The 11,669-nt window shown below is 39.2% G+C and overlaps 1 protein-coding gene across 1 annotated transcript; it reads left to right on the top strand.

Annotated features, from left to right (window-relative positions):
* The first annotated feature begins 1,898 nt into the window (after nucleotides 1–1,898).
* samm50l (sorting and assembly machinery component 50 homolog, like) lies at nucleotides 1,899–10,244 on the top strand. The gene is made up of 15 exons (XM_062444027.1): nucleotides 1,899–2,042; nucleotides 2,881–2,994; nucleotides 3,224–3,325; nucleotides 3,418–3,505; nucleotides 3,714–3,820; nucleotides 3,991–4,121; nucleotides 5,141–5,228; nucleotides 5,468–5,596; nucleotides 5,684–5,755; nucleotides 6,692–6,778; nucleotides 6,955–7,025; nucleotides 7,327–7,394; nucleotides 7,748–7,894; nucleotides 8,007–8,148; nucleotides 9,304–10,244. The coding sequence occupies exons 1-15, from the start codon at nucleotides 2,022–2,024 to the stop codon at nucleotides 9,347–9,349; spliced, it is 1,413 nt and encodes a 470-aa protein (XP_062300011.1). The 5' UTR covers nucleotides 1,899–2,021; the 3' UTR covers nucleotides 9,350–10,244.
* The last annotated feature ends 1,425 nt before the right edge of the window (nucleotides 10,245–11,669 follow it).

Here is an 11,669-nt window from a genome sequence, read left to right on the forward strand (position 1 = left end):
GTATATAAACATTTTTCAGAAATCCCATTATCAATATATATTGACTTTGTTAACCAGTGGTGTGTCATCATGAAGTATCTCATTTTAAAAAACTGTCTTGACTTTTCAGCAGTGCGCTGTGAGGACAATTGCCACAGAATGAGACAGCAGAGTTCATTGGAGCCGCCTGAGGCTACAGGTACTCATACCTTCTGATTAACCCTTTCATGCCTATATATGCATATATTTCAATTAATGTACAAATAAACATAAACATACTGCTGCTTCACTTTCTTACCTAGCTGCTAGCATTACCATGCTAATAAAATACCTACCTATCTAACTAATACATCCCACAGCAACAACATTAACAATTCTCGTTTACATACACCATCTCATTCACACATGGCCTAACATGTTCTTGGTTATGTGGATCTAATTTCAAACAACTATCTGATGCAACTAAACTCATGGATTATAATTTACTCAACAGCATTAAAAAACGCATTTGAAATATTTACTTTTCAGCTGAGCGCTGTGTGAAAAAGCGAAAGAGACTGATGAGATCATTGGAGACACCTGCAGCTACAAGTTCTCATACTTTCCAATTAACCCTTTAAGACATTTGCCCGTAACCAACATGTGGCCCCTGGTTATGTTTATCTAATTTCAGACAACATTCTGATTTTTAAGGTCAACGATGAATGGCAGCTCAGCAATGGAAAACAACAGACAAAACCAGAAAGAGGAATCAAAACTTCAGAAGAGCATGGACAGCTCCACACCAAGTCACACATGCCGTTCCATTTGATACACCTCACATGGATTAAGTCTGCGTCTCCTGCACTGCTTTTATGTTCCCTTGGGAGACATATAATTGCATGTATTATATAAATTCAAAGTGTCAGTTAACAAAGCCAGTATTACAAATATGAATATAAAAACAAAATGAACACAGCAAGTAGACAGAAAGTAAATAAATAATTAATATAAATGGAAATAAAAGCAGCCGAATCAATAATTAAAATCCGCTCTATATCACTGTGTTTTGAGGAGTCATTTAAAATGTGACACTGATTTAGCACACCTGATATCCTCATGCAGGTGTTCCAAAGTCTGTGGCCTCTGAAAGCAAATGTCACCTTGAGAATGGAGATAAGTGTAAAAAAAAATTATAATAATATATATAGAAGTAGTCTATTTCTTAATAAACACAGGATTTCATAATGGGATAAAGTTTTTTTTTAATAAACTTATTTTATTTTATTATCATAGACTAATATTAACTAGATCCTGTTCTACATACTCAAGTACGGTAGGTGGCAGTATCTACCTAAGAGGTGGCATTGTACTCCGCCAAACTACGCAAAGAAGAAGAAGACAATATGATGCCTTCAGGAGCAAGAAGTGTTTTATAATTAGCAATGATTTTCGTTCTTTTTCTCGATTCATTTGCTACATTGTAACATTTAACGACTCCCTGTGGTTTAGAACTGCAACATAGTATCTGTGCAACGGTGGCAACTGTTTTTACGGGTCTGGTGTTATATTTGTGGAGCTACTTCACAGACACAAGGGGGGACATCACTGGATCTTTGCCACATTTGCACCATGTATCCACACCTGAATGATAGCTTCTTACCTTGCTGCCCCCTGCCTTTTCGTTCTTCTACTGTTTTTCTTAAATTGTAAGATGAAATGAACACATTTATATATAACAAGCCTATATTTTTTCATCTAGCCAAAATGTCTTGAAGAAGTTACTCAATGACGTTATTATAGTAGTAGGAGCGTCCACACGGTAAACATTAACGTTGCATACTGATTTATATATAGCGAGATAGGGAAGAAAGCGTCGAAGCTGAAGTATCCTACATTACGAGGAGCACCCGAACACAACACCAGACCTCACCAACTGTCATGGCGTCTCTCTTGAAGGGGGTTTGGTGCTGGAGAAAGTAGCCGCTGTCATTTAGCAGTTTTCTCCTCCGCGCGTGGTAGCAAGTCCCAACTGAAGAGGCTTTTAGGCGCGGGTAGTAACCATGGGGACTGTCCATGCTAAGGTAAACGTCGTTTCTTCCTGACAGCTTCTTCTTACTGCTCATTTATTTGCCATGACCTCCCCGCCAGCCTGTGCTCAAAGCCTGCAGTGTTGCAGGCTGGGAGCTGTTGTCACAATGAGATAATATTTTATTAACGGCATTAATATTCGATTTACATATTGTGGCGGCAACTGGGGCAGTGTTGGTGCTTTTCAGGTGGTGTCTAAACAGAGTAGCGTTATATAAAAGCCATTTTATGAACCTAGAACAGCGTAATAATGTCATAAACTCATTGCACGTCTCTGTAATAGTGTTCCACTATGCTTCAATTACCGTAAATACCAGAGTATATCAAGTCTCATATGCTATAAATGCTGTTATGCGCCGAGTCAACTCTCATCTACTCATCTGAACTAACTGTACTGTGACATTCACTGGTCATAGGACATCAGATACTCACTGAAAGCCCCACCCACTGACTTTCCTGCCCTTTCTCTCCCAGACAGACAGCTGCCATACATAGCTTTTTGTACTGTGTTAGTTTTAAAGGACAGGTTCACTTTTTTTTTTTTCAAGTATGTCTCATAACAAGTCTCTTTCGTTGTTCATATGGACACCTGGAGAAATTGTGAACCTGCCCTTTAAATGCAAGCGTTCATGTTTTTCTCTTCTCTATCTTGCCTCACATTTTAAGATAAATAAATAAAGAACACCACAAAGCACAGAATCACTTAGTGGACCCAACTCCTCTCTGGACACAAAACATTTTCCCAGACTAAAATGAATTGTAGGGTTTTCATGTTTAATTGCATTTGACTGACTGATGTAAGAAAAAGTATTATACTTGTCCTTGGTGCAGAGTCTGGATCCTGTCCCGATGCACGGCAGAGACCTGGGCGTCCACCCCGATGACTTCGTGGATACTCCGGAGCCGGAGCACGAGGCCAAGCAGGAGATCCTGGAAAACAAAGATGTGAGTTGAATATCAATCTGAACACATTAGCATCAGTATCAGTAGGATGACAGTATTTATGAATTATAGATACGTACAAGGAGTTAGTCATTGTAACAAATAAAAAGCTCTGTGTCTTAACATATAACACTGATGTAAACATTTTTTACAGGTGTCAGCTGTGAGAAGGCCAAGTCCATTTTAGATGACAGTGATGTAGAATTAATCCACATAAAATCTTTCCTTGCAGGTGATCGTCCAACATGTGAACATCCAGGGTCTGGGCAGGACTAAAGAGGATCTGCTGGGCTACGAGATCTCTGATGTTTTCCACGCCAGAAACCTCATCGATGTATGTATTTATCACATTATTCACTCTAATTAGATTATTTTCATGTCTGCATTATGTTGAACTTCAGTAAGCACAGAGCTCTGTGATCACAGGTGATGAAAAAGGCTCACCTGGCCAGACAGAAGCTGCTCCGCCTGGGGATCTTCAAAGAGGTGGAGGTGCTTATTGACACCTCTGAAGGTAAGTCATTCACTGATACCTACAAAATAAGAACCACAATACATACAAATATATATAAACATATTCTAATCTCTAAGCTCTGATGTGAATTAAAGAACATTTTCAGAATTTTGCAGCAGATTTAATGTATCTCCTGCTCTTGAATTCATTTACCTGTCAGCTAACCTGTTAAATGTGACTGTATGATGAACCTTCTTTACTCCTTCAGGTGCGGACGCTCTGCCCAACGGTCTGGACGTCACTTTTGAGGTGACAGAGGTAAAGAGACTGACAGGAAGCTACAACACCATGGTCGGCAATAATGAAGGAAGCATGGTGAGACACTTTAAAATGTACTAATAAAGCTGTTTTTAAATGTTATTAACAAATGAACAATTACACTTATCAGCCTAAATGACCACTAAATATTATCATTTATCAATGTGTGTGTATTTGTGTGTTTGTGTGTGTGTGTGTGTGTGTGACCCTCTGTCCTATCTCTACAGGTGCTGGGTCTGAAGCTGCCCAACATGCTGGGCCGAGCCGAGAAACTCACCTTCCAGTTCTCCTACGGGACAAAGGAGACGTCCTACGGTCTTTCCTTCTTCAAGCCCCAGCCCGGACACTTTGAACGCAAGTATGGACAGAACACACACATCACACACACAACACCAGCTGCTGCAGCCAAACACTTCTGAAGCATCATAGATACACATATTAATGACTCATTTCATTTCTTTACTGCTGCAATTTTAACCCTTTACACCCCCTGGAGGTTACTTTCATCAATAATCACACTCCCCCTAATAACTCAGTCAAATTCAATTATATGGTATTAAATTTAAATAACTGTGTGCCCAACCATAATGGCAGTCTGTTTTTTTACTGACTCTTCAATCCCACCCCCCACCCCCATTGCATTATTATGCTATTATATTATCATTATATCAGTGGTATAAAATGATCTTCAAAATGACAATATCATTTATTATTAAATATATTAAAATTATCATATACATATTTTCAGATTCAGAGTGGTTTGTGCAGATGTTTCAATCAAAGAAAAATGTCCATAAATTTGCGTTGAAGTCTATATTTAAAACAGACACTCCTCATAATTGCAGATGTTTCCTTATAATCATCAGGTTTAGAGTTTTCTTCAGTATCACAATAATCAGCAATAGGTGTCTATATGTCTGTGCTCACAGTGCAAACAGGAAGGGCTAATAGTTCATTCAGTAGGACTTTACATGCTGACATTTGTTTTTTTTATTCATAAAAGAAAAAAATACATAATGCACGAAATATACATAATACATGCAGAACATTGAGATTAGAAAAAGAGAACAAGAACAATAGAGAAATGTGCAGGATGAGCACTGAAACACATAAGGGCTTGTCAGGTGGTCCTCCTATTGAGAGACTTATAACATCAGAACTATAGAGTAAAGAAATCCATTATTAAAGCTCAGAATGTCCTATCAACATGCTTCTTGGTTCATGGAACACTGGCAATCTTGAATGTTCATTCAAGCTGGAAACTTTACATACTTAAAATGTTACAAAACTATTTCATACATTAAATTATTCAGTTGTTTGATATTGATTGAACCACCATGTAGGAATTTTTATTGATGTCTTTCTCTTCTGTTTCAGCTTCACTCTAAACGCGTACAAAGTCACCGGCCAGTTTCCATGGAGCTCCTTAAAAGAGACTGACAGAGGCTTGTCTGGAGAACTAAACGTAAGAGTGTGTGTGTGTGTGTGTGTGTGTGTGTGTGTGTGTGTGTGTGTGTGTGTGTGTGTGTGTGTGTGTGTGTGTGTGTGTGTGTGTGTGTGTGTGTGTGTGTGTGTGTGTGTGTGTGTGTGTGTGTGTGTGTGTGTTCCATACTTGTCTTGACCTTACAAACACACATCCAGCAGCTAAAGGTAAAGATTGGTTTACTTTAATGAATGTTCTCCACCTTCCTGTCCTCCCTGCAGTTTCCTCTGGGGATGACCAACCACACGCTGAAGTGGGAGGGTGTATGGAGGGAGCTGGGCTGTCTGGCACGCAGCGCTTCCTTCGCCGTGCGAGAGGAGAGCGGACACTCGCTGAAATCTGCCCTCTCGGTACTTTCTCAATCCTTTTACTACTATTAAACCTACAATGTGTGTGTTTTTCTATTGATGAAATGTGTATGGTTGTGTCTTTTGCAGCACACTGTGTCCGTCGATTCAAGGAATTCTGCCATCTTCCCCAGCAGAGGTGCCTTACTGCGGATCAACCAGGTCAGTTTGCATAGATTAGCACATATACATACACATGCACACTGATACTGACATCCGGCCCAGTTGCTGACTCTGTTTCAAAATAAGATGTATGAAGTAATTTAGTCCATTACTGACTTAATACTGTACATTCACTTGTTTGCAATTACAGATATTTTCTCATTTCTGCAGCTTAACATAAAAGAGAAGGAAAGAGTTTTCAATGCAGACAGTACACAGGACAGAATAGAGAACCTGAATTGGGAGCAGGTGGAATTGTCTCACTTTATTGTGGAAGAAAAGAGTTTTAGAGCTGAATATGGCCATAAATGATCTATTCAGAGGAAAAGAAACTGCAGTGTAGCCAAGCCTCAAACGATATGCTTTTAAAAGCCAAATAACATCCGGAGCTGAAACTATGAATCTATTATTGGATACTAGTTACATAAAAGCAGAAATGATGGAACTCGCTGGTTCCAGCTCATTGAAATGTAAGGATTTGCCAGTTTTTTTCTGTTTTCTATCATCATTAAGTTAATATTGTCGGGTTTCGGACTGTTGGTCGAACAAAACAAGACATTAACAGATGTTCAAGAGAGACCTCATATAGAAAAAAACAGATAATGCAGAAAATAGGCAGTAGATAATTGTCTTATTTGCAACCCTAGCTGGTACTTGGTCCTTCATCAGGACGGTTATTCAGTAACAGTGGATGTGAAAGCTCACTGCTGATGAGCACAGTTCACAGTGAAGTTTTGAAACATCCCTGTGTGACGTTACAAACTGTAACAAAATCACAGAGTCTCGTATTTTTGCTTGTTTTCTCTCTTTATAAAAAAAAAACACATTGCATAACTGTCAGTCTCTTTAAAGTACTGCATGTATCTTCCTTGTTAAGTCCAGTGATGCATACATGAAACTGAGTGTGTATGTGTGTGTGTGTGTTTGCCCCTGCAGGAGCTGGCCGGGTACACAGGAGGAGATGCCAGCTTCTTGAAAGAGGATTTTGAGCTGCAGCTCAACAGACGGCTCTTCTTTGACTCAGTAAGACAGAAAAAGTCCCTCCAGACCTGTTCAGCAGGATTGTAGACTGTTAGAGGTGTACCAAACACCAGGGGGCGCCAAGTCATTATTAAATAGTTATGATTTTGGTATACTCTTTTCCTGAATATTTTCTATGTGAGGTTTTGTGTATTTAAGGCAACGTTTTGTGTCCTCAGGTCTTGTCTGCATCTCTGTGGGGTGGAATGCTTTATCCCATTGGAGGACAGCAGTCCTGCATCGCTGACAGGTTCGTCTCATTCATCCAAGAGTCATCTGGCTTTGACACATCACTGCCTGCTGTGGGAGACCACAACAGTTTATAATTAGAACAAAACTGGCTTTGTATGAAGAGAATGATCTCAGACTGTTAAAATCAATTCCTCTTAATGGCTTCTTTATGAAAAACTCATTTTATCTTTAAAGTCATATTTTTTGCTATAAATGTGTGCTGTCAATCATCTCACTTGTTTTAAAAGGCAGATATTTGATTAGGAGATGAAGCTGAACTCTGATTGGATGATTCAGTGATATTTCTGTGTTATGTGCAGGTTTTATCTCGGAGGTCCCACCAGTGTACGAGGATTTGGGATGTACAGCATCGGTCCACAGAGTGAAGGTAACAATGATTCTTACTGTCTGCCCAGCTGAAAAACTCAAAAACTGCTTCATATCTGAATGTCTGCAATAAGTAAAGATTCTGGTTTTGTTGTAGTTAAATAAGGGTTTTATGGGTTTATGGGTTATGGGTTCCATAAGAGGCAATACAGCCATATTTTGTTGTCCTCAAATTGAGACAAATTAAGACTATAATAATCCTCAGTTACAGTATCATTCAAACAAAAAACTACATTTATGCATCCATGGTTTCATATTTTATCAACATTTCAAAAGTGAACAGTGAATAGTGGTGTGTAAGTATCTGAATGTGTGTAAAATGAATCTAATGTGAATGGCCTTGCTGTGTTTCAGGGGACTACCTGGGTGGAGAGGCGTACTGGGCAGGCGGTCTACACCTCTACACCCCTCTACCCTTCCGACCAGGGAAAGGCGGTTTCGGAGACCTTTTCAGAACACACTTCTTCCTCAACGCCGGCAACCTGTGCAATCTCAACTACGGTGGGCGGGACTCAGAATATCACTAGATACTAGATCTCAAGACAGACTGGATTGAAATGAAACGGTCTTGGTTGTGGTGTGACATTAGTGTTTGGTGTGTGTGTGTGTGTAGGTGAAGGTCCCCGGGCTCATCTTCAGAAGCTGGCTGAGTGTATCCGCTGGTCATACGGAGCTGGTATCGTGCTGCGCCTAGGAAACATCGCAAGACTGGAACTGAACTACTGCGTGCCCATGGGAGTTCAGAGTGGAGACAGGTAGGAGCCAATGACCACTGCTCAACTACACTTATCATTTTACTGTATTTTTAAGACTCATCAATATTGCTTTTATATCAATCTCAACCCAAAAAATACATGATTTTGAGAGGTGTGTCACTACATCCAGGTTTATAATCCTGTTACTAATTTTCCTAGCTGTACTACTGCAGTCACAAGAACAACACACTACACATGTCCACATGTTCCTGTAGTGTAGAGTGTGGTGTAGTGATGGCTAATGAAACATAAAAATAAGATTTAAGGCTTTAAACGTACTGAATGGGGGCCAAGCACTACAACACCTCATTGATTTTATAGCTTTAATCTCACATGTGTGTAATACAAGTCCAGTCATGCATGTTATTTAGAAAGCTCTAACACTCTTGTAGCCGACATATACAATCCTTTTGTTGACATGATTAATCACGATTTAATATGATTGGGGAATGATGTTCATTAAAATGATTTTTATTACCTTATTACTTGGTATCAGCTGGAAGAGTTGCCATACTTATTGTGTTTCTCTAATGTGTTAATTGCCATAAGTCTCAGTTATTCTCTGTTGTTATTAGGGCTGGTTGATATGAGCAGAATCAAATATCACAATATTTTTGACCAAATACCTCGATATCGATATTTGACAATATTGTAGGGATGACTATCAGTGCTTTCACAAAATATTTACACAATGATATTTTTGATAAATAATCATCAGTAATGTGTATGTAATGACTAAGTGGATAAAGGCAGATAATAGAACAATCAGTTAAGGTCAGAAAGTTACATTTTTGCTGTCATGCAGCTTTTAAAAGCAGGAAAAGACACTTATTCCACATCACCATAATACAATATTCAAAATCTAAGACAATATCTACAAAATATCATGATAAAGATATAATATGGATTTATTGCCCAACTCTAATTGTTATCCCACCAATGTGGGCATCACTTGAAGTAACTTTTAAAACTTTCAGAGCAGCAGTTCTTTTCCTCTGTAAATAGGCCTGTCACAATAATTATCGCCTCATACAATAATGTAATCATCATGTCTATATATGGACTTATCGTATGATACATGGACATGACCTTGATCTTTTTTTTTACCTCAGTATTGCCACTCTCCAATTCATTTCTCTTCCTTTCCTCTCGTAGGATATGTGACGGTGTCCAGTTTGGAGCAGGAATCCGCTTCCTGTGAGGTCATCACTCCGCTGCTCCTCAGTGTTAAGTGCTCCTAGCAGAGGCTGCGATGTGAAAAAGGGAGATCGTCTTGTCATTTCGTCACCTGTAACTTGTTGTAGAGTGTATCACTAGCATGGGTCCTACGTCCTGGGGAAATGTGCCTGAACCCCCTCCAAAAAACCTTCTTTTGATGCACACCGTTTGAAGTCGAGGTGCCAGTGTTGGAAAACTTTGTACAAACACTATTTCACTCATAAGTAAACCTCAGCAACAATCACAAGCAAATTTGAGCAATTATACAATCATGGTGGCTCCTTCACTAAATTTCTACAGTATATCAGGAATGGTTTATGGTTTTGCCCTTAATTTAATACACTTTGGTGGAGATGTAGTTCAGGAACACTCCAGCATTGGCACCTCATCTGTGCAAAAGTCGTCTAGCGGTGGTTTCCTGTGGTGACACAAAGTAAATTATTCTACAGAATGTTAAGAGAGATTTTTTTTTGGCATGTTCTCTGTTTGCCAAGACGACTTTTGTCTTTGTTTGAAAGTTAAATGAGCACCACACACTCACACTGATGATTTGCAGCAGCGTCGAATGAACGAACTGAGGGAAACCAGCACTTTTTAATCAAAGCAGAAAAAGGCTGGTGTAAGAAAAGGAACGGACCCTCCTCCTGCCGAAGCAGTTCTTTGTCGTCGTGATGTGAAGAACAACGGTTTGATCTCTCGGGCCGGCAGAAGAGGTGGAACTTCTCAAACCTCCCCCCCACCCTTACCCACCACCCCCTCCTCCTACTCCTACTCTTTGAGCAACATCCACCACCAGTGCTCTTACTGTTAGTCCTCTTTTTTTGATGTTGTTGAAACAGTTTTGTTCTATATACGAATAAATCACAGTTGCTCCCCTGGATTCTCTTTTGGATTCTTTCTTTATTCTAAAAAAATACACATTCAACCAATCACGTGAAAGAATGACGCAGGTGCCAGCTCTGGATCAGGGTTCATGCACACTATGATTAATGTGGTATTTATTAGTGCTTCATGCTGCCTTAAATAGAACTATTCTTCTGTATTAAAAGCTTGGCCTGACCTTGATCAGGTGTATAACATTTTACACCTGTCATACATGTTAAGAACTTTGGTTTTCTGGCAGCTTTGCAAAGGTGTAACAGCATTATAATTTGATTGATGAACAGATTTATTGCCATATGGGACAAAGGGACATCCAGTTTGTGGATTAAAAGCTAGATAACCAACCAGAGAGTTCAATTCAGTCTGCTCTTTCCTTTCCAGATGATATGAATGAATGTGTGTGTGTGTGTGTGTGTGTGTGTGTGTGTGTGTGGGTGAGGTTACAGGCTGACCGCTTCACTTGAACCTTTGCTCCGCGTGAACCTGAGCGAGGCAGTTGAGAGTGGATGGTGCCAGACGTGTGTTTGATCAGGGTTTGTTCTGTGTGGGAGTCTGGGCAGGTGTACAGCAGGTAAAAGACCCAGAGCTAATGCAATGATATTTCCGGAATTAAATTACATAGAAGTTTGTCTTTACTGGGAATAAAATGGGTTTCATTTAAGGAAACGTTTTCAGTGTCCTTAAAATGATAAAAAAGATAGTACCAGTGCCAGCATACTGAGCAGCAGGCTACTTTCATGGTTAAACATTAAGTCATGTGTTTGATGAGTGCTTTATTAATGCATCCTAACTTTACTGAAGAATACTACCTTGTTACACATGTGGCATTTTCTTCAAAGGACAGGTTAAAGCTCAGAAATAAATATCGATTACATGAATGATTAATAAATGTATCAATCTCACACAAGACAATTTGTTTAGCTGCTATTATGTTTGAATGAATGTGTAGTAGTTTGAGGTTAAACACTGAGCATTAAATGATGAATGGTTGATGACCTTTGGCTCTTGGCATCGGTCATCAAAGAGCAGCAGAAAAGCTCCATGATGATTTTACAGCATTAGTTAGACAGCAGAGTGGGAAGTGATACAGGAGTACAAACTGTAATAAAACATAAGTACATTTATTGATTTAGAAGAAAAAATTAAAGATTTCGATAAATGAATAAATGATCAGAGTTGTTGGAGTCATATGAGGCCAAATATGAATGGTTGTTAAGTCTCCTGGGAAGGGATTAAAGGACACCATTGTAATTGGGTGTAGCCCAGATGACCTCAATTGAACCCTCCTTGGATACTATAAGAACGTGAATTAACCTTTATATATGCACATATTCCACCTCACTTTTTCCATTTACATTTTTCAATTTAACTAATGGATTGTATTGTTGTTTTGTCACTCACAGATGAGTTTTTTGTTTTTT

The sequence above is a fragment of the Scomber scombrus genome, chromosome 22 (assembly GCF_963691925.1).
Source record: "Scomber scombrus chromosome 22, fScoSco1.1, whole genome shotgun sequence".
NCBI lineage: Eukaryota > Metazoa > Chordata > Actinopteri > Scombriformes > Scombridae > Scomber > Scomber scombrus.